Source organism: Grampus griseus, assembly GCF_964374135.1.
Source record: "Grampus griseus genome assembly, chromosome: 12".
In the NCBI taxonomy this organism is placed as follows: domain Eukaryota; kingdom Metazoa; phylum Chordata; class Mammalia; order Artiodactyla; family Delphinidae; genus Grampus; species Grampus griseus.
Genome location: NC_139006.1, coordinates 72,175,680 through 72,199,477, shown reverse-complemented (window position 1 = coordinate 72,199,477; position 23,798 = coordinate 72,175,680). Strand labels below are relative to the sequence as shown.

General features: G+C 42.2%; 1 protein-coding gene across 2 annotated transcripts; it reads left to right on the top strand.

The window, feature by feature from the left end:
* The first annotated feature begins 2 nt into the window (after positions 1–2).
* NARS1 (asparaginyl-tRNA synthetase 1) lies at positions 3–15,688 on the top strand. 2 transcript variants are annotated; one of them, XM_082667587.1, is made up of 15 exons: positions 3–181; positions 1,259–1,338; positions 3,743–3,808; positions 3,908–4,000; positions 4,086–4,175; positions 5,113–5,191; positions 6,045–6,115; positions 7,513–7,599; positions 8,994–9,215; positions 9,322–9,521; positions 9,951–10,086; positions 10,673–10,786; positions 12,870–13,001; positions 13,312–13,443; positions 14,252–15,688. In XM_082667587.1, the coding sequence occupies exons 1-15, from the start codon at positions 139–141 to the stop codon at positions 14,381–14,383; spliced, it is 1,677 nt and encodes a 558-aa protein (XP_082523713.1). In that variant the 5' UTR covers positions 3–138; the 3' UTR covers positions 14,384–15,688. The 2 variants fall into 2 exon arrangements, with proteins under 2 accessions (XP_082523713.1, XP_082523712.1); XM_082667586.1 differs by having other exon boundaries at positions 1,256–1,338.
* Positions 15,689–23,798: the final 8,110 nt, after the last annotated feature.

The following is a 23,798-nucleotide window of genomic DNA, read 5'->3' as shown; positions in this document are numbered from 1 at the left end:
TGTAACCAATGGAGCCGCGACGCTCGGGTGACTTACTGCGACGACTTCTGCACGACATTATCTGATGCAACCAACCTCCGAGTTGAGGAAGCCGCAGGTGCACTTTGCGGGTGATAAGGCGGCGGCGTGTTGGAGGTGATGTCCTTGGAGGTGACCAGGGCGACCGCGGGGATGGTGCTAGGTGAGTGAGGCTCGGGGACCCCGGGGTGTGTAAGTGGCGCGGCGCGGCGCGGCGCTCCTGCTTGGGGCAGCAGTCTTGTTCCGGCCGAATACAGCTCTTACCCTGGTGCCTGGCGCAGACTGGGCGCCCCGCCGCTGTTTACGTGAATGGTGGGAGGGAGGAGGGGCTAGGACCCACCCTGGGTCCGCGCTCGCCGAGCAGGCCCGGCTTCCCTAGAGCCTTGGGTGCCCCGGCTGGGGTGGCGGCCGCTCCCGGCCCGGGTGGCGGCTGCTCCCGGCCCGGCCCCACTGCGAGAAATCCCGTGATTCAGCTGAGACGTAGGCAGACCGAGGCATGGCCAGACCTCAGGGCAGACCCCAAATATGTGACTCTTCCAAGTGACTGGCAGGAAAGGACTTAAGAATGCGAATTCTTTTTCACATATCCTCACTTACATTGAGATTTCCTGGGAGACCATCTGGTGCAGTAGGAAAAGGAAGAGATTTAGGAGACCTGGATTGATGTCTCTGCTCGCTTACTCCTTGTGAGGCCTTCAGTTTGTTTAACCTCAGAGCTTTGGTTTCCTTTAAAGACCAGAGAAAACGGGTATTTATTTGATTTCTGTGCTCTAGCACCAGCATATCTGATTTATATATTTCATCCTCAGTACTTCAAGATGGGTATTGTTTTCCTCATTTTATAGACTCAGAAACAAGCCCAGAAAGGTTAAGTGAATTCTCCAGGGTCACTCTGGTTTTTAAGGTACAACATCCAAGCTTCCAGTTTGGTCTGGCCAACTGAAAAGCCATTGCTTTGTTGTTGGGGATTCGAGTAGATAGAAGCAGTACCACAAATGAAAATGATCAAAGTTCCTTTTGAAAGCTAAATTTAACTAATCCCTTTTTATGGGATGGATGTCCTTGGATAGGGGAGTGGGAAAATAATTATGATATAATTTCTTTTGGACCTTGATAATTTTTACCAATCAGATGCTTGTTCTGTTTACAAAGATAAAGAATGGATAAAGTAGCTGCAGTATGAGGTGACTGATAATTATTGTCCAAGTGAGTAACTTATTCTCTTTTTGTGAAACAGCAGAGCTGTATGTCTCAGACCGAGAGGGAAGTGATGCTACTGGTGATGGAACCAAGGAGAAACCTTTTAAAACAGGCCTTAAGGTAGTGCCTCTTTCTCATTAGGAAAACGACTTTGCATTTATTAATGACTCATGTCAGTTATTCTGTGACTTGTCAGGAGTTTTATTTAAAGCATTAGGTTTGAAGAGAACTTTCTGAGAAGGGCAAGTAAGGGGTATATACAGATATGTAGCTTTAAGGGTATTAGATGATCTACGTCTAAACTTTTTTTTTTTTTTTTTTTGGCCGCGCCTCAAGCCTTGTGGGATCTTTAGTTCTCCGACCAGGGATTGAACCTGGGCCCTTGTCAGCAAAAGCGCCGAGTCCTAACCACTGGAGCATCAGGGAATTCCTCTTGAACATTTTTTTTTTTTTTTTTTTGCGGTACGCGGGCCTCTCTCTGTTGTGGCCTCTCCCGTTGCGGAGCACAGGCTCCTGACATGCAGGCTCAGTGGCCATGGCTCACGGGCCCAGCCGCTCCGCGGCATGTGGGATCCTCCTGGACCGGGGCACGAACCCGTGTCCCCTGCATCGGCAGGCGGACTCTCAACCACTGTGCCACCAGGGAAGCCCTCCCCTTGAACATTTTTAATAGGTATCTTCTTTTCTTACCATACGGCATTGCATCTCGGAATTTTTCTCTCCAGTGAGTCAGTTGGCCAGTTTTTTAATTCTTGTAGAACTAAAAATCATCTTCCCTTAGTCATCTGAGTTTATGCTCACATTTCTTCCAAACTGACTCGTAAGAGTTCTCTCGGTGAGTTTACCACTCGAATCCAAATGTGATCTTGAGCCTTGAGACTCAAAGACCTGATTTATATCAGTACCAAGAACAGAGCAGACACTCATGAACTCATGAGTCTGGAGCCTAAAGCCAGGATGCTAATTTAACAATATATTATTGTTTCTCAGGGTGTAGAATCCTCCTATGAGTTTAGCGTATTCTCTTTAAGCAGACTTACATGGAAAGCCAAATACAGTTCAGATGGGTTCTTCAAGAGCTTCGACTCAGGATTGAGTAGGTACCTGATGGCATTGGGTTACGGTGTGGGCCAAGAAGACATCCCTCTGCAAGTAGCCGTGGGCTTGCCTGTAGACTGGAATGGCTACAGCCGCTACATAAGGAAGTTGATTAAAGCCCTCTCCCAGGACAGCACCAGGAAGCGCACTGCCCTGACCCTTCTTTCTGTGTATCTGTGTCTGGCCAATCCCTGTTCTTGTGAGCTTTGTTACAGTATTCATTTAGGTTATTATCAAGTGTTTCTGTCCTGGGACCATTCTCTCCTCTTTTAGCTCATACTCTGGTTATGTTTTGGTGTGTCAACCATGGGTCTTAATTTTTTAACTCTTAGAGGGAAATCTTTCTCATTTTGGATTGCTGGGGTGATTCCTGTGGCTGCCCAGAACTGACAGTAGTGTTTAGATGCATGTTTGCAAAATGTCGCTGTTAGCAGAAGTGTGCCATTCTGATTTGGAGAATCACAGTTTGACTCTTTCAATATCACTGATTAACAAAGGAGGGATCAGTACAGACTGTCAGGTAGTAAATGAATTCTTAGTGATTTACAAACATCCTTACAAAGTCTAATTGTTAAAAGGAGGAACTGAACTCTCCTGGATGTTTCCAAAAGATCCAGGTTCCCTCCTCCTCTGTAGCAATAATTGAGTTGAGACTAGTGTTAAATCAAGATGAAAAGTATTTTTCAGGTTTGGAAACTAGATCTTAAGAAAAGGTCAGTTTTCATAAGCTTCAGATCTTACACGAGAGACAGTCATTAATTGCATTTCTTGGTTGATGATAACTTAGGAGAAAATTTTAAGGAATATTTGAAGCAGTTAATAAAACACTTATCTTTTACATATTTTCAACTATCTTTTTAAAAACGAATACAAACTATAAAATATTAAATGATAATATTGATGTCTGATATGTCCCAGTATTGGTGAAAAGAGGTACATACATTCTACACACAGGAATTTTTCCAATTAAATGAAACTTAGCCTTCTGTGTACCTAACCACTATGCTCTTGAGAGAGTTTCAGAAATGACTTCCCTGGTTTCTTCGCGAGGATTAATCGTCTGGATGTACCCTGCAGTTGGCCTTTGCCATCAGCTGTCTCTTCTGTTGTTGTCAGCGTACCTCCTGTCGGTCCCCAGGGCCACTTAAAATCTGTTGTTTCTAGTCCACATGGGAAACTATATGTAACCGGACTTGCTAGAATTGTTTGGGAAAGGACGTTCTACCTTAAGCAGAATGTTCTTTGAATGTTCCGCCATTCCTTCTGTCGACATTGACCTTTGGCTGGTGGGGTCTTACGCTTTCTTCTGGGCTCTCGATTATTTTCTAGGTGATCAAAGTTACCTCATAATTCAGGTGTTATTTTGATTTTAAACATTGTACAATGTTAAAGAAATGTCCGTTTTCCTTGTCCCTCCCTCCCCAAGGCTTTGATGACAGTTGGAAAAGAACCCTTTCCTACCATCTACGTAGATTCACAAAAAGAAAACGAGGTAGGGTGAACCCAAAGCTTTACAGAATTAGATTTTGTGAAGAAACCTTCATTAGAATACAGTGTCTTGAAAACATTAAATATCTGTTTATCCCTCCAGAGGTGGGATGTTATTTCTAAATCACAGATGAAGAACATTAGAAAACTGTGGCACAGAGAACAGATGAAGAGTGAATCCCGGGAAAAGAAAGAGGTGAGCAGTAGATTTGCTCTGTGAACATTTTTCAAGTTGGGACACCGGAAGCCATGTTAACAAATTGCCTGGTTATTAAAACTAGGCAGAAGACACTTTACGAAGAGAGAAGAACCTGGAAGAAGCAAAGAAGATTACCATTAAAAACGACCCAAGTCTTCCCGAGCCAAGTTGCGTAAGTGTGATGTGTATCGTTTCAAATATCATGGACTCACGGGGTCAACCTATTATTTCTGTGTCTGAGGGGCATGCCACGTGCTTTGTTCCTTTGCACTGTTTGTCCCTTCTTTTCTTTCAAAAGGGAGAGAGCGCAATAATGTTTGAGAGTTACGAGCCTGGTCCTTGCGGGGCTCCTTTTTTGATAGAATTTAGTAATTGCGTGTTGAACGAATTCTGTCCCGACTAAAAGCTGGCAGCCCTGGCATCCAGGCGGGGCGGGCTGTGTGGGCTCAGACAGTGATTTTACCCTCCCCTGGGTGTCAGTTTCCTCACAGTAAAAAGAAGAGGTTGAAATCCAAGATTTTCATGATTTCTTAAATAAAGAAAAAGTTTTTGAAATTTGATTATGTCTATATTCTTTCTAGACCAGAATGCTGGACTGTGAATGGACATGGTTAGAATTCGAACGGTTCTTACTGCTGCTGGATTGCCATTGTTTTCTTGCTTCCTCAGTGAGGAAGCTGTCTTCTTGGCCACACCCTGCAACCCCTTCCTCCCCTCCCCTCTCTCGTCCATCCCTCAGGGGAAAAGCCAGCCTCAGTAGCTTCCACCACCCAGGGTGGTGGGAGGGATGGTGAGGTCAGAGAGAGGGCTCTGCGTGGACTAGGCTTGTTGCTATCGTGAATTCATTGATTTTATATAACAGTATCTGAAGTTCTGATTGTTTCGCTGACAGTTTTGCACTAAGAGAAAGAAGACTTGGATTTTTTTTTTTTTAACCCCTCCAGTGTGGTGAAATTTTTTGGCTCTGACCTGTAGTAGAGTGACTGTCAGAAGTTTTACACCACTTGTGAATTTTTAACACTTTTCTGCCATCTATCTAATATTCGTGACAAAGTCGGTATGTGATAAATGACATGCTGGGTCAAATGTTTTTTATTTTAACTTGACAGGTGAAGATTCGTGAATTAGAAGGCTATAGAGGCCAAAGAGTAAAGGTATTTGGCTGGGTCCACAGGCTGCGTAGGCAAGGTAACTGGCATAGCTGTCCTTTTCTCTCTTTAATTTTCAATATCCCTGCTCTTAGATGATGAAGAACATTAAAAAAAAAACATTTACTTGGGGGTATTTTTGTTTGAGAGTGCTAGCTTTTTAAAGGAAGTACTAATTTGTATCCTAACTTGGTTCTTATTTAATATGACAATTGAAAGTTTAAAAATTATTTAAATGGTACTTAACTGTAAGCAGTCACAGTGATCAGGAGGTATCCAGGAAATATTTGTCTAATTGAATTGAATTCTTTAAGGAAAGCAGGGGGTATATTACCGGAAGTGCAGAACCAAATCTGAAACTTACTGATGGCAGTGATGTTGATTTTTATAATTAGTATATTTGTACTTGGTCGTGATGTTTTGCTTTCTCTTTCTGCTTTTATTATTTTACTACATGTCTTTTATTGTAAGTGGTTGTCAAGTCCTTCACAAAAAGAAAGGGGGCATAAAAAACCAAGAGTGCTTCTGTGCGGCAGTATATATCACCCCCCGCTGAATGCGCTTTGCTAGGTATTGCAGGGGACTCAACGGTGAATAAGACTTAATCCCTCGACTCACATGCTTACTGTCTTGCTTTCCCGTGACCGTGTGGGTCAGGAGGCTCACATAGGGTTTAAAAGTATGAAGGGTTTGAAACATGAAGAAGGCAAAATACTTTCCAGATACTGAGTAGTGATATTACTGGTGAACCCTTCAGAGGAATGGGGCCGTGTGGGAGGTTTGAACTTTCAACATTTAACCTTGGAGGTTCCTTTACAGAAGAATAAATTATGAGAAAGTGCTTCCAAGTGCCTCTCGAACAATCTAGCTAAACTTTTCTTTCCCGTTTTTAGGAAAGAATTTAATGTTTCTGGTGTTGCGTGATGGTACGGGTTATCTCCAGTGTGTCTTGTCAGATGATTTGGTAAATATTTTCATATTTACGATGAAAAGTCAGTTTTTTTCAATAGGTTACTTTATTGTTAGTTTTGGGAATCTTAGGGTCTATACTTATTTTAACTGTTATTGTGGGAAATTTCCAACATCTCAAAAATGGAACAGTAGGAAGAAACCTCACATGCTCATCACTCAGCTTCAGTAACATCTTAGTTGAGCTGCTGTAACTAAGTACCATAAACTGGGTGGCTTGTGAACAACAGAAGTTTATTCCTCATGGTTCTAGTGGCTGGAAGTCCATATCAGGGTGCCGGCATGGTCAAGTTCTGGTGAGGGCCCTTTTCTGGGCTGCAGACTACCCACTTCCCGTTGTGTGCTCATCCTCACATAGCAGAGAGCAGAGAAGGGTTTCGACATATGAATTTGCAGCAGATACACGTTAAGTCCGTAACGAGTAATGATTAATATTTGGCCAGTTCTGGTTTACTGCTCCCCCCTTTGACCTCCCAGACATCATATTTCATATAAACATACTTGCATATGCATCACCAAGAAGAAATATTTTTAATATAACCACACTACCATTATTACACACCCCCAAAATTAGCACAACTCCTAAATATCCAGCCAGATTCTCCCAATTGATTCATGATGTCTTTTTTACAGTTGGTTGGTTTGAATGAGGATCCAGACAAGATCTACATGTTGCATTTAGTTGATATGTCTCTGAAATCACTCTTAATCTATAACAGATCTCCCTTTTCATTCTCTTTTCTCCACCCCACTCCCCCTTGCCATTTATTGGAAAAAGTCTGGTCATTGGTCCTGTGGGACTTCTCACATTCTGGATTTGGTTGATTGCATCATAAGGTGTATTTTAACATGTTCCTCTATCCTTTGTATTTCTTACAAGCTGGAGGTTAGCTCTGGTCAGATTCAGGTTCTGCTGCTGCTGCTTCTTGATATAACTACTTCATGGACAAAGCTGTATTCTTCCAATGACATCACATCATGAAGCACATAATTCTGATTGTCTTTATGATTAGTGCGTTCAGATGTTGATGGCCTGATCCCTCCTTTATAAAGTTTTCCATCACTTTTCTCCTAATGATTTTAGCCAGTATTGATTATCATAGTCTAAGTGAACTCCCTGTATTATTTTAATAGTCTAAATTTTAAAGAAAAAGAGAAACAAACTTTCCAGATACTTTTGAGAGATATGGACTAGTGTTATTTATGCATGTGCATGTATGTATTTACATATATATGTGTGTATCTGTATATAGATGAGTGTTTGATGGCTGTCTTATTTTACTAGTTTTGGACGAGAGAACTTGTTTGTAAGTAATTCCCTTTGCTTTCTATATGGTAGACTATTTTAAATGTAAATGTGAGTAACTGAATTTGAACTTGATCTTCTTACAGTGTCAGTGTTACAATGGAGTAGTCTTGTCCACTGAGAGTAGTGTCGCAGTGTATGGAATGCTAAATCTTACCCCAAAGGGCAAGCAGGTGAGTGCGTTGAGTTCCTCACTAAGAGAAGAGTTGTGTACTTGCTTGTTTTCCAGTGTCTTTATTTGTATTGATACTTTTGGTATTTGGCATATAACTAGACAAATGTGACGCCCTTGCTAAATTTAGGATGCCTTTTCCTTTCCTGGTGAGATATGTATACTGTACAGCTTGTGTGCTCTTGTAACGATCTCAGGGATTTTCAACCTAAGGAATTCCTGAATAAACTTCATGGGTGAGAACAATTTGCTGTGTGTGTGTGAATAATTTTTCAGCTAAGTGGAAATGAAAATTTAGTCTACCAAAAGTTTTTCAGGAAAGAACAGTGATCTAAAGCTGAAACTTTGGGGATTTCCCTGGTGGTCCAGTGGTCAGGACTCCTCGCTCCCAATGCAGGAGGCCCAGGTTCGATCCCTGGTTAGGGAACTAGATCCCGCATGCTGCAACGAAGACCCGGCGCAGCCGAATAAATATTTAATAAATAAAATAAATCTGAAACTTTTAAAATAGAACTTGAAAGCCTCTTTTTAAAAAACTTAAAGCTAGGCTTGATAGAGAGTTGTTTGTTCCCCAGCCAACAGGCATGTAACCTATACCAGTTAGAGTTACTTGTTGGTAATTATTGACCAAGTAGCAGTTGTGGTTATATTTATTTGTTGGGAAAGAAAACAAACAAACGTGACATATCAACCACCAGAGGGAGCCCATAGTGTCCTCCTGATAGACTAGAAATACTGTCTCCCAGAGTCTATGTGAGGAACCTATGTTAAGAGCGAATATCTCGTTCAAGTTTACTGAATTTTCCTTGAAAGTAATGTGATTGCAAAATGGAATGGTTTTTGTGATATTACTTGCTGTCCAGTGTTTGGTACCAAGATAGCTATATATTTCATACTGTGTGGTTTCTAAAATGTAATGCTTTCAATGGAATTATTAGGGAGAATTTGAATTTTTACTATATATATATATATATATATATATATATATATATATATATTCCAAAGAGAAACACCTTTTAGTAAAACCTTTGTATTTAAGGAGTTTTTCAATGTGTGTATTATGTTACTTTTAAATTATTGGGCAAAGGCTAGAAAGATATACCAAAATGTTGACAATAGTTAGTGGTTACTCCAAGTCGTGGGATTATAGTTTATCTTATTTTCTGGTTTGTGCTTTTCTATTTTTTAAAAATTGTGTACGTGTGTTTAGTCTGAAAGAAATATTAAATAAATATAAAATTCAATTATCGGGTCTTCGTTTTTAGAAGGGTAGGCTAATAATGATAAGGTTCTTAGAAATATGAGCTTACTAAAAACTTTTATATAAATTAGAATCTTTCCTACTGTGAATTTTCTGTTTCCTTCTCCCTCCCGACCCCTCTTTAAAAAATGCAGGCTCCAGGGGGCCACGAGCTGAATTGCGACTTCTGGGAATTGATCGGGTTGGCCCCCGCTGGAGGCGCTGATAACTTAATCAACGAGGAGTCTGACGTTGACGTCCAGCTCAACAACAGACACATGATGATCCGGGGAGAAAACATGTCCAAAATCCTAAAAGCGCGTTCTGTGGTCACCAGGTGCTTTAGAGATCACTTCTTCGACAGGGGGTACTGCGAAGTAAGTACGCGTTCATCATCCTTTGCAAACAGTGCCTCTTGGCAGTTTTGAACTTAAACAGTGGTGCTCACAGAAGGCCTTTATTTACTCCTTTCCGCCTGAATAGATCAGTCCTCCAACGTTAGTGCAAACACAAGTGGAAGGCGGTGCCACACTCTTCAAGCTGGACTATTTTGGGGAAGAGGCGTATCTGACTCAGTCCTCTCAGCTGTACCTGGAGACGTGCATTCCAGCTCTGGGAGATGTTTTTTGTATCACACAGTCATACAGGGCAGAACAATCCAGAACACGAAGGCACCTGGCTGAGTACATAATTGTCATTTTGTTTTTATTTAAAAAAAAATTTTTTTTTTTAAGAAAATATGTTTAGAGAAGCAATCTTGATGTAGGTAAATGATGTCTGTGTAAAAACCTCTGAGGTATTAAGAGGCTATATGAAGGGCAGTTGAATAAATTCATGGAAACTGTCTAAGAAGTTTTGCGTCTTAGGCCATAACTCACTAAGGTCTGTTCATTCACTTTGTCTTGATCCTTTATATGTGTTGAGGACTAAACAAGAAATGACTATTAAGGTGGAAAGGAAGGCGTGTGGGCTAAAACTACTCTGGAGAGTTGGGAGTTGATTAGCAGGGCGGGAGTTTTCCCTTTCTGGACAGTTTCCCAGCATTAAAACCCTTGCTTAAGAGAAACTTAGTGAAAAGAAGAGAGGCTCTGAGCTACTGTCTTGTTCCTCAGATACACTCACGTGGAAGCAGAGTGCCCTTTCCTGACCTTTGAGGAGCTCCTGAACCGGTTGGAGGACTTGGTCTGTGACGTGGTCGATAGAGTCTTGAAATCACCCGTAGCAAGCGTGGTGCGTGACCTCAACCCGGTAGGTCTGCCATTGTGTGGAAACACAAAATTAGGATCCTGCTTCGGAAGGCAGTGAAGTCTTTTTTTTAGATTTTTAGGTTTTTTTCAATAGATTCTTTTTAGGTTTTTATAGATTTAATAGCTTTGAAATAAATGATTAATATATATATATATAGGTATAATTGATATATAACGTTATATTAGTTTTAGGTGTACAGCATAATAATTTTATATATCTAAAACAATACAGAGTTATTAACTCTAGTTACCATGCTATACATTACATCTTGTTAGTGGAACTTACCTATTTTATAACTGGAAGTTTATACTTTTGGACTCCCTTCACTCATTTCCAGACTAATTTTTTTTTTTTTTTTTGGCCGTGCCACGTGGCTTGCGTGTCTTAGTTCCCCAACCAGGGATGGAACCCAGGCCCTCAGCAGTGAAAGTGTGGAGTCTTAACCACTAGACCGCCAGGGAATTCACCACATTGTTTTTAAGTCTGAAATAACATTTTATAATAATGATAAATAGTGTTGCTTAAAATGGAAACGTTAGTGTGAATGGTTTCTTTATGTACACTGTATTTCTCCTTTCTGCTGTAGAACTTCAAGCCCCCCAAACGGCCTTTCAAACGGATGAACTATTCAGATGCTATTGTGTGGCTAAAAGAACACAATATAAAGAAAGAAGATGGAACTTTCTATGAATTTGGAGAGGTATGTATTCCTTTCTAGTCGTTGTTTCAAAGGTAGCCTTGTGCTTAAGTGGATTGCTACTTGCGGTTAATTAACGAGTAATGCGGACGGCATGTGCTGTCGTCAAATAAATGATAACCACGGACCCTCCTTCTTGGGGTTGTCTGAGGATCCATGGCTTAGTAGAGGTAGAGTAGACCTTAGAGCAGTGCCTTTTCTGTAGTGTTCAGTAAATATTAGCAAGTTTGTAGCCTTCCTTCACATCCCATCCTTTATCTCTTTCCTCTTCCATGATCACTCTGTGGTCTTGACTTACCAGCTCTAGCTATAATTCTCTAGACTGGCAGGATGCTTAAGAAAGTTATAAACTTTGAAATCACATGCAGAGTGTTGGTATGTGTATACATTTGTTTTGGTTTTCTAGAGAAACCATCTGGCTCTTTCAAAAAGGATTCCTCCCCCCAAAACAGTGAATTATAACTCCTTCACCTGGAGGCGATTCAAAGAAGAAAATCACCACTGATTAAAATGCAAAAGCAAGAGAGGAGGCTTTGTTGGGGAAGGCAGCCCGGTGCCCCAGATACACTGAGCCTTTCTGTCTTGCCCAGGACCACCCTCCCAGCATGTTTTGGGGGTATAGATTGTTAACATTATTCTAAGCCCTCTTGCCTGTGCATTTAACCACTCTTTACATAGTATTTGCAAATCTGTTTTACAGATGAAATGTGAGTAATAGCTGCTAACTAGAGTTTTCTTTCGTTTTTAGAAAGAATTTACAGAGGACAGACAGTGTACTGGGTCTATGTAAATTACTTTTATTGTATCATGAATTCAGTTGATGATGTATAATAACCAGATTCTGTGCTGAAAACCTGAGAACTGTTATCGCCCAGCACTCAGCAGAGTAGTGTGATTGAGCGGAAAGAGCACAAGCTTTGGAGTAAGAAGCCCCCCAGGTGGGCTTTGCTCCCACCTCTGTCCTTATTGCTGGTTAACTTAAGGCCAGCGACCCCGCTCTCTGGTTTCCTGTCTCTGCCTTGGAGGTAACGTCCACCTTGCAAAGTTATGAGAACTTAATGAGCTAAATGCTTAGCAGGGCCGAGGTGCAGGAAGTCCTCCATGTGTGTCAGCGTTTCCTCTTTGTGTCAGTATCATCCCATACACATGAGGGCGCTAGAGTAGAGAAGAGGTCTTCAAACTTTTCGGAATGTGCAGTACGACCCCTTTCCCCCAGTTCAATTGTATGCAGGACTCTAGTATGTAAAGCGGTTACAGGCGGAGAGACCAGAGCTCTCCCACTCACCTCCCGTTTCCTCTCTAGACTTTAGACGACGCAGGGCTCCAGGGATGAGAGCTTGAAAACAGCTGTGCCAGGTGACGGCTAAGCTCCCTCTCAGTTTCTTACATTAAACAAATCAATGAGTCTTGTCCAATTCTCTCAATCTGTTTTTACTGGGACAAGAGTTTTCAGTTTTAACTTGAATTTATGTGTGGTTTACTGAAGGATGTTTGAGAGGGAAGCAGATTAACTTGATTCATCATCATCTAACCTGTCTTGGCTAACTGCTCCAGGTGTGGTTACACTTATAAACTTGACACTGGTTATTTGTCTTATGACTGTGCCTTACTGCCACTGAAGGCATGCAGATTTATTGTAACAGGAAAGAAGCAGAGAGAACAGGAGAGTTTAAAGATTGGTGTTATTAATAACGTACTCTGTGTAGATCACTGATGTTGTGGAGCATTCACTGATGATCTTATGCCTTGTGGGACTGAGTGGACTGCGTTTGCTTCAGACCTAGATAAAACTGGCCACTGGGAAAAAAAAAAAACTGAGCAGTATCTGGGAGGTTGTTTGTTTTGTGTGTGTGTTTTCGTTCCTCAAGCAATATGGCACAGATATACTGCAGGAGGAGACAGATCTATTTACAGTTCATTTTGCAGAAATTGTCCCTAACACCCACGTGGTTATGGGTTATGGGTGGGTGTGTATTCTGGACTCCGTTGCATGAATAAGATGAAGGGCTGCTACTGGGTCAAAGAGCTGCTTCTGTCTCGTTGCCTTTCGAGTTGTAAATGTTAATGAAGTCTTGTTTAACCTCAGGATATCCCAGAAGCTCCTGAGAGACTGATGACAGACACCATTAATGAGCCCATCTTGCTGTGTCGATTTCCTGTGGAGATCAAGTCCTTCTATATGCAGCGATGTCCCGAGGATTCCCGCCTTACCGAATCTGTCAGTTTGGGATTCAAATAGTATTAGAGATTTTGCTTTTTAAAGGGGCGGGCACTGCCACTGGAATAAGATACAGCTCACAGCAAATATTTCATTATAAATGTACAGTACTTAAAGAAGTGCTTTTTGTCCTCTGATTGGGTTTAACCTATCTTGTTAAATTATAGAATTTGAATAATATCTGAATTATGCGTGATCATTGTGCTCCTTTAGTTATGGGAGCTTAATTATGATTTTCATTTAAACTCTAGAGCAAAGGCGTGACTGAGAGCCTAGTAGTAACCGCATTTTATTTACTCATTTTTGAAAGGTCGACGTGTTGATGCCCAATGTCGGTGAGATTGTGGGAGGCTCGATGCGTATCTGGGATAATGAAGAGATACTGGCAGGTTATAAAAGAGAAGGAATTGACCCCACTCCCTATTACTGGTACACAGATCAGGTAAAAAGAAATTTTGTTAATCACTTTAAATTTTCTTCACTGTAATAGTTCTGTATAAATTGAAACTTTTAAAAGGGAAGTATTCAGGGTGATACTTTGAAATTTGAATGAGCTATATTCAGTTTCATGGTTATAATAATGTGGCATGGGAATACTGCTAGTTTTGTCTTTGGCCAATAATATGTTAACTTAATTTGAAAACCTATTAACTCCTGGCCTTGCTTGTAGCTACTGAATTTTTTAAAATGTCATTAGATGCTACCAGTATCTAGTCTTTCATTTTCTTCTGATAAACAGAGACATTAACTTAATTTAAAAGTTTGAAATCTCTTCTTTCCAGGGTGGCAAATCCTTGGTTTATTTTTCATACCAAATTATTTTTTCACATGTGGTCCATGAAGGAGTATAGATTAAGGGTTGAATTCTTTTTGTTGTTTTGTTTGTTGTTGTTTTCAATTAATTTTTATTGGCGTATAGTCGCTTTACAATGTTGTGTTAGTTTCTGCTGTACAGCAAAGTGAATCAGCTGTAAGGGGTTGAATTCTTAACCACAATAAGCTGACTCATTTTACAGTAGAAAATTTTAACTATTTCAGACAAAATTTATTTTTTTAATTTTCTTTTTTGGCCATGCTGTGCAGCTTGTGGGATCTTAGTTCCCCGACCAGGGACTGAACCTGGGGCCATGGCAGTGAATGCGCAGAGTCCTAACCACTGGACCGCCAGGGAGACTCTGGACAAAATTTTAAACTGAGCATTTATTCCTCTCTATCGCTCTCCCTCTCTCTCTCTCTCCCTTTTTAAACAGAGAAAATATGGCACATGTCCACATGGAGGCTATGGCCTGGGCTTGGAACGATTCTTAACCTGGATTCTGGATAGATACCACATCCGAGATGTATGCTTATACCCTCGATTTGTCCAGCGCTGCAAGCCATAACCGATTCCTCCTGGAGATTTAAGCAAAGAACACGGTTCATGGAAGGAACAGGCTGCCTCTTTAAAAGAAAAGAAAACAGCCAAAATCTTCCCTTTTTTATTCCACTGGGGTATATCCATTTCTGTTTTCTCTTTTTGTTTTTTATTCCTGCTACCGTGAAAAGCAATCCAAATCATTTGAATATCAAGTGACATTGATGGTGTCATTTTAAGAAAAAAACCCATTACAAAGTTTGGGGGAAAATATGTGGCATGTAACTGCCGTCATGAGTATATTTCAGCATTTTATCCAATTTTAGGTTATAACCTTTGTGTCATATATACCACATATATGATTAGTTTTAACTTATAGTCTGAGACATTCCAGTAACTTAATCTTTCTGTCCTTTTAATTGTAACTGGAATTCTTTAATTTATATCATTTTATTGTATCAGTGAGTGAAAACACACACCGTGAGGAAAAATTGACAATATGCTGTAAAAATCTGCTAGTATTAGAACAGAGTATAAATCAGCAGTAGATACAGGAATGAAATGAATAGTCTTTTGCCTCAGTTGTTAATCTTTTCTAAATCTGCTAGCTGCTTATATAATTCTAAAGCATACGAATTTATTTGGAAGAATTTGTAAAAGTGGAGTGGCCTTAAACAGTTTGAAGTAAGAGCAAGTTTTTTGTTTTTGTTTTTTGGCACCTCAGTGAACAGCATTCTTCCTAGCATTAGTTCAAACTAAAGAGGCAGGGTGATCTTCACTCTTCCCTGGTAGCTCCTAAGTAATTAAGAATAAATAAGTTCCAGGGCTTCCCTGGTGGCACAGTGGTTGAGTGTCTGCCTGCCAATGCAGGGGACACGGGTTCGACCCCTGGTCCAGGAAGATCCCACGTGCCGTAGAGCAACTAAGCCCATGTGCCACAACTACTGAGCCTGCACTCTGGAGCCCGTGAGCCACAACTACTGAAGCCCTCGTGCCTAGAGCCCGTGCTCTGCAGCAAGAGAAGCCACTGCAATGAGAAGCCCGCGCCCCGCAACCAGAGAAAGCCCACGCGCAACAACGAAGACCCAACGCAGTCAAAAATAAATAAATTTATTTTTTAAAAGTAAATAAGTTCCAAAAGTATTTGCAGCTGGAATCTTCATGACAGCCCTGCATGGCTGTTGGAGTCACCCCACACTGTGTCTTTAGGTCTAATCTGTGCTAACTTATTAACTTGCAGGCTTATTGAATGGCTTCATTTCAGATTTGGTTAATTTTCCCCCAAAATGCATGTCATGTATCCTCAATGAGCTGTATTCCCAGCAATAAATGGATACACGTAAAAACTCTTTGCTGACTTAATTTTTTTTAAGCTGATTGTCGCTGTTTCACATTAATTAGTTCATGCCTTTTGCATTTTATAAATCTTTATTTTTCATGATTTGTATATGTGAAACTAGATATTCCTGAATTTGGTAGGTATTAGTAAAAGTACATGGTAATGAAAAGGAATGGTTTTTAAAAATTAGATGTGGGTCCTAGTTACATCATTTTTATCATCCTTTTTGTATTAATTTTGGACACATTAGATTATATCTTATTTTGCAGTTAAGTAAAATGACAGATGGAAATGGGGCATTTGTAGTATATTTGGCCTCTATCTTTAAATGAAAAATACATGTAAGAATGGGAATGAGCTCTAACTGGATGCAACTAGGCAGTTCATTTGATCAGAATTTAGGTGACGAGGTTAGGCTCAATTAGATTAGATTTTAATTGTGTAAATGGGCTAAAAGTTTTAAATACTGAGGGAGAGCTGTGGGATTAGGTGGGGATAACGGAGTCAAGATTGTGGTGACGTCAAACCAAGAACCCGAGCAGCGCACCTCACGCACGTGGACTCACATTCCCTTTTCTCTGGTTGTCCCTGTAATCTAAGCGTCGCAAGCCCATCCCATATCCCTGCCAAGTGTCCACCTCACAGACACCCGGTTCTGAGTTCCTGCTCTCGTGGGACTCATCTCACAGCCCTTTTCTGCCTGAAACTTCTTCCTAATACGTGATCCTCACGCCAGCAGCCCCCTTCGCCTTTGGTACTTGTGTAGCTGACCTGCTTTGGGGACAGATGGGAGGCTAATACTGTAGCAATTCAAATGACTTCAGTGCTGACTGTCAATGTCCTACAGCCGTTTCCACCCACCCAGCTCCCCACACATGGCTGCCTCTAGCATTTCCTAAAAATTTCTTGTTTAGTGTATAGAGCAGTGAGATTCTGTCATAAGCAACCTTCCTACGCATTGGAGTCACCTGGGCCTCATCCCAGACCAACAGAATCAGGATTTCAGGGCTGGGCCCAGGATGCCTTTTTGTGTGTGTGTGGTTCACGGCCCTCTCACTGTTGTGGCCTCTCCCGTTGCGGAGCACAGGCTCCGGACGCGCAGGCTCAGCGGCCATGGCTCACGGGCCCAGCCGCTCCGCGGCACGTGGGATCTTCCCGGACCGGGGCACGAACCCGCGTCCCCTGCATCGGCAGGCGGACTCTCAACCACTGCGCCACCAGGGGAGCCCCCAGGATGCTTTTTAAAAGCCCGCCCAGCTGAGGCTGTGGCAGACTTAGTGTGACTGTCACTGAGTAGCTACCTCCCTCTTCTAAAGCCAGCCTTAAGCCTCTCATCATCATGACTGTAGGTCCTCATTCATCTCACATTAATCTCTTTTGAAATTGTTCCCAATCTCTATGTTAAAATGGGAACATTGGGGCAAGGTTGAGACTGTCCAATATTGCCAGTGGCCACAAAAACGCTACACCTGTGCACTCGTTAGCTTTCAAGTCATACTGGGAAATTCTCAAAATGATGGTAGCTGCCAATAATGGAGTACTGGTTTGTGTCAGCCATGTACTGTCACGTGCTTTAATCCCCACAATAACCTCTTGTGATAATTATATAAATTATAAATTTATACAATATATGTTATAATTATAGCCCTATAATCCCTATATATGGATAATAGCCCTATTACCCCTGAGGTAATTTAAAAAACATGCCTGAAGATGCACTGTTAAAAGTGACAGAATGAAGTTTGAAACACCAAAGCTTGAATTCCTTTAAACTTAGAATCCTATTATCTCATTCAGTCCTTCTAAGGAAAAAAGATATTATGATGTACAAATACTGTCATTCATAGTATTTGCTAATTGCTGGTCAATTAAATGATTCCGTTTCTTATGCTGAAAAGTTTCCTTCTACCTCATAGATTACTACTAACTTGATAAGATGAAGAATATTATCTTTGAAAAAACATTGGTGTACTCTGCAGTTCAAAGATGCTGGTTTGTGGCGTCAAAATTTAATACAGTGTAGCACCCTGGCTCACAGAAATGGTGGTGCTCAAAATTTTAACTTATTCTTTAGGCATTTACTTCCATGTCATGAAGAAAAACATGCTTCTATTACTTTATCGATTTTTCGGTTTTAGACACTCTCTACTGCTCCTCTGCAGAAGATTGCGCTTCTTCCTCTCCCTGTCCCACCATTCATGTGCATGCTTCTCTTCTCCCCCTCTTTCCAGCTTAGTTAAATCATTACTTTGGTTGACCATGTCGTATACTATGACTGCTTTTCCTTTTCTGGCCAACTTTTCATTTTGCCCATAATTAACAGTCATCTTATTTTTTTCTTTATCATTAATTCACTTTCCAAAGATGCTCAGACACATCAGGTGCTCATCAGTTATATCTTCCCATAGAAGCTTCTCTGAGAGCTTGTCTGCTGTAGTGTGAACCAGCCACACTCCAATCTTGAAATATAGTTGTCGTCCTGGGATCTTCTTTCGCTGTCATTCCAGGTATCCCCTTCACCGTTCTCCTCTATGGACAGCCTGTTTCCTGTATCCCATGTTTCCCTGTTTCTTGGTTTACTTCCTCTTTTTGGTGGAGCACATCCTCCAGTAATTTCCTGAGAAAGGGTGCATGGAATGTCAATTCACTGAGAACTTGCCTATCTAAAAAATGTTTTTAATCTATCTTCACATTTAAACCATAGTCTCTATATAAAATTGTGGGTTAAAAAGCATTTTTCCCTCAGAATTTTGAAACCCTGGCTTCCAGTGTTACCATCCTAGCTTCCAATGTTGCTTTGGAGAATTCCCAAACATTCTCATACATGGTCCTTTACATATGACCTGTCTATTCTAGAAGCTTGTCCCCATGTTCTGAAATATGATATTCCTTGGGACTGTTCATTCTGTTGGGCAGTTGGTAGGCTCTTTAAATTCAGAAAGTCAGGGCCTTCAGTTGTGAAAACTTTCTTAAACTGTTTTTTTTGTGTGTCCCCTCTTTTGTTTTTCTTTCTTTCTACAACTGCTATTATTCAGATAGTAGACCTCCTTTTATCTTTTTTTTTTTTTTTGCTTGCTATTTTCTGAGAGCTTTCCTCAACTTTTCCCCAGTCCTTCTATTGGATTTTTCATCTCTGTTAGCATAGTAAAATTTTAAAAATTTTTTATTCTGACCTCAGAAAGTTCCATCTTTATGGTCTTTTACTCAAGCTCTCTTCTTCCTGTATGTTTTCTTCTGTTTGCTTGGGTCTCTGTCTTTCTTCTTAGAGGCTTTTTTCAGATGTGAGGTGATACTTGGTTTTCTGCTGAGAATTCCAAATAGCAGATAAAATGCTTTTGAAGTGTGTGGGAGGAGATGTGAGCCCTCCTGTAGGGTGAGCTGCCTGAACTGTTGAGTATGTTGAGTATGGGAGTCCCTGATGTCATCATCCTTAGATCTTTCCTCTTGGGCCGGTTGGATTCCAGATGTCAACATCCTTAGATCTTTCCTCTTGGGCCGGTTGGATTCCAGACTCTTCCCACCTCCTGTGGGGGGAAAGGGGTGAAGAGGGCTGTGTGTCCACAACTTCGGTAAGTCTAGTTCCCCAAATCTATCTCAATGTAGCATCTCTCCCTTTCATCCCCACTTCCAGGGCTACCCGCTGCTGCCAGTCTGAAACCTCCTAGGGATTCTGCCATGTAAATCCGGATGGTTCTTGTCTTAGGATGGCCATTTTAAGATTCAGGGTTTTTTGAGTTTGCTAAATCATGAACCATTTATCCATCTGCCTTCCAGCTCCCCAAATTTGTTGCTGTCATTCCTTTTTCTTTTTTCCCCATCATTTTAGGTTTGTGCTTGAAAACAAACAAAACACACCATCACTGTCAACAACAACCAAACCTCTCTTGACATTTTAGTGGGGTTTGGGGGTCGGAGTGAAATTACATCCATGTGTTCAAGCCCCCATTTTTACCCAGAGATCTTCCCTCTGTATTTGAAGATAAATCAAAAGGGAGTGGACATAGGTGAAAGAGAATAAATATTCAATTATTGTTAGCTATTAGGAAGGACAAATTAGCAAGGAGAGTGATGAATTCTCTGTAAATTGTTTTGTAAAACGAATTAATGATTAGGGCTTCCCTCGTGGTGCAGTGGTTAAGAATCGGCCTGCCAATGCAGGGGACACGGGTTTGAGCCCTGGTCCTGGAAGATCCCACATGCTGTGGAGCAACTGAGCCTGTGCACCACAACTACTGAGCCTGCACTCTAGAGCCCACAAGCCACAACTACTGAGCCCGCGAGCCACAACTACTGAAGCCCATGTGCCTAGAGCCCATGCTCTGCAACAAGAGAAGCCACTGCAATGAGAAGCCTGCATACCACAACGAAGTGTAGCCCCCACTCGCTGCAACTAGAGAAAGCCTGTGCGCAGCATCGAAGACCCAACGCAGCCAAAAATAAATAAATAAATAAACAAATAAATAAATTTATTTTTAAAAAATGAATGGTTGAATGGTCGGTTTCAATCCTTATTTCTAGATAGATGACCACTACAACTTTCTGTTGGATGGCTGTACCTGTTTGTCCTTCTTGCAATGTAAAACATACTCAGGCAAAAACAAAGACAATATGAAAACAACAAATATAAAAAAGTGCATTCATCTTTGCCTCAAACCAGCTGTCCTGCTGACTAATGTATTTCTCTTTTTTGGTCTCACTACTGCTGAAGAACTTGAATTACCCGATTCTGCCCTCCCTCTAATCTCCAGTGTGCCATTACTTGCCTATTTCTGTCTTCACTTTCCTTGGCCACGCCCCTCAACACCTCTTTTGTGAACGGTGGCCACTGTCTTCTATTTGTTCTCCCTGTCTCTCCTCTCTTATAGCCTGGACCCTGCTTGCTCAATCCTTTTCCTCAGAGCACAGGCTACTCTTCTCCATGACTGTCATGACCATGCATGACTCCCGTTCACCTACCAACAAAGGTCCAATTTCTCAGCACATTCAGGCTCGGTCCTCAGCCTTCTCTCACCACGCTTAGCTCTGAATCCTTTCCAGATGCTGTGCGGTGGCCAAGTGAACGTCTTGCTCTTGGTAATCGTGTGCTCTTCTGCCTTCAGAGTGTCCCCTCACATTCAGTATACAACAAGCCTACTTTTCTTGTAAATTCTATACCACCCCGATGAAAAAGCATCCCTGCATCCTCTCAGCCTGAAATCACCACTCATTTTTATCAGGGAAACTTCTGCTCACCTCTTCCTCTCCCACTATAAACAGGTAACTCTACCGGATAAATATAATAATTCCACACAGACCCTCCTCTTAGCTGAGTGAAAGGAACACCTCTAGGCATCAGAATTGGAGAGGAGGGAGTAGAGAGGGTCTCTAAACCAGAGCTGTTAGGTTGGGTATGGGAGTTAGAGGGAGAATTGAACCCGGATAAAGGCACTCGGGGGTATTTTTAAAAGTTATGCTAGGGATTCCCTGGTGGCACAGTGGTTGAGAGTCCGCCTGCCGATGCAGGGGACATGGGTTCGTGCCCCGGTCCGGGAAGATCCCACATGCTGCGGAGCAGCTGGGCCCGTGAGCCATGGCCGCTGAGCCTGTGCGTCCGGAGCCTGTGCTCTGCAACGGGAGAGGCCACAGCAGTGAGAGGCCCGTGTACCGCAAAAAAAAAAAAAAAAAAAGTTATACTAAAGTATACTATTCGTACAAAAAGGCACACATCATAAGTGTGCAACACTACTAATTTTCACAGAGTGAGCACATCATGTACGCAGCTCCTACAGTGCCCACCCTACACCCAGACAGGAAAGTGGACCAAGGGCTAGACCCCTCTCTGCAGGAAACAGGGACTTGGGGGGCTGGCCCTTCTGTGAAATCTAGAAAACTGGCCCTGTAGCCAGAGAAGGACATGGAAGACTGCCACCTGCCCAGGGCTCTGGACAGGGAATGAAAGCTTGCTGGAAAAAGTCAACTTTCCTGGTTTGAATGTATCTGCAAGGGGCAGCACTATGAAGCCAAGAAATGTCCATAAACCCCATCTAAGCCTGGTGGGACCCTGCAGTCCTGGCAGAGGCAGACCAGAAATGCTCTGGAGGGACCCTCCCACAACCCCGGGGGCAGAGACCTCGCTGGAGAAAAACACTCTTGCCCAATATGATCTCAAAAAGAATTAGAACCCTTAGGAGAAAATGAAATTATTTAGTCATGTGGTACGTGTCTTAATACTGGCGCAAGAGCTCCAGTTTTCTCTCTACACCGCAGGCAAAGTGAACCTTTTGAACCGTAAGCATGGATCGTTCTGTTAGAGGGAGATCACTTGATAAGATGAAGTCTTTCATCACCTAATAGGCCGAAACTCCTTCCCCTCCACCCCACACACTCTGCTCAAGACACGCAGTCTCTTTACTGTCCCTCAAGGCCTTGTTATGGGGTGAACTGTGTCCCTCTCCCTCAAAAAAAAAACCCTGATATGTTGAAATCCTCCCCTCTGGTACTTGGAAACGTTATCTTATTTACCAGTAGGGTCTTTGCAGATGTAACCAAGTTCTGATGAGGTCAATAGGGTGAGCTCTTAATCCAATACGACTGGTGTCCTTCTAGAAGGGAAGACAGTTATGGGAAAAGAGACACACAGGGAGAAGGCTACATGACCACAGAGGCAGAGATCAGAGAGATGCTACAAGGCGAGGAGAGCCAAGGGCTGCTGGCCACTGCCAGAAGCTAGGAAGAGGCAGGAAAGGATTCTCCCCGACAGACTGCTGAGGGAGCGTGGCCCTGTTGACTCTGACTTGGACTTCCAGCCTCAGAACTGGAAGACAATACATTTCTTTTTTTTTTCAGTACGCGGGCCTCTCACTGTTGTGGCCTCTCTCATTGCAGAGCACAGGCTCTGGACACACAGACTCAGCGGCCATGGCTCACGGGCCCAGCCGCTCTGTGGCATGTGGGATCTTCCCGGACTGGGGCACGAACCCGTGTCCCCTGCATCGGCAGGCGGACTCTCAACCACTGCGCCACCAGGAAAGCCCCCATTTCTGTTGTTTTAAGCAGCCTGGTTTGTGGTATTTTGTTCCAGCAGCCCCAGGGAACTAATACAAGCCTCAAATGTGTTCCAGCACTGTCTGATCCCTCTGCTTGCAAACCCCTTCCACAGAGAACCTCCCTCACTCCCCACAGGTCCGTTCAACTGGCACCTTTGCGGAGAGGCCCTGTCCCACTGCACCCCCGAAACTAACATTTCCTGCCTCTCTCCATGGCTTTGCCTCATTTATTATTTTTCTTCATGGTTCCTAGTCACAGCTAACCTTATGGTATGGATCTTTTGTTGATCGTCTGCCTTGCCTTCTAGAATGTAAGTTGCATGAAAGTAGAGATAGTCCAATTCATTGCTGTAATGCTCAGTGCCCACCACGTGCCTGACCTAGGCATGCCCTCCATACATATTTGTTTCATAAATGAATGAGCTACTTGAGAGTACAGTTTATTTTTTTATCCTTCCCAGTATCCGATATAACGCTTTGCTCATAGTAGACTCTCAGAAAATATGTGCACATGAACTAATAAACCCATCATCACTAGTGGGCTTAAGGCTCTGCGTGGTTAAGAGTGGCAGTCAAAATACACATCGCATTGGCCTGCATTTGGTGGCCTCTTTGCTTAAAACAGTTGTGGGGACAGTCGGTCAGGTTTCTCTGAGTAATCATCAGAGCTCACCATTTGTCTGCTTCACCCAGCCACTGTGTCTCTTGCACTGAAAGCCCCCATCCTCGCCCTGTTGTTCTGATTAAGGAGACAGAATTGAGTAATCTAAATTTAGTTTGTGTAGCTCAGAGGTGCCAATCATGGCAAATAATGAATTAGGGGATCTCCCCCACCCCTTTCCTGAAGCATTGAGCTGAAACCAACAAATTCATTTTATTTAGGATCACAGGCTGGATTCTGAGTGCTGTCTGTGAGAAGAGAATGCTTTCTTCACTAATTAAGTCACCAGAGCTCAGGCAAACCCTCTCCCAGGTGGTGGGAGTGCTGCTTATCTGAGTTGGCCCAGAGAATGTGCTTTCTGTTTGTTAAGGGAAGTGGTTATAATTTTGGTACAGATATTTAGGCCAGAAAAAAATGC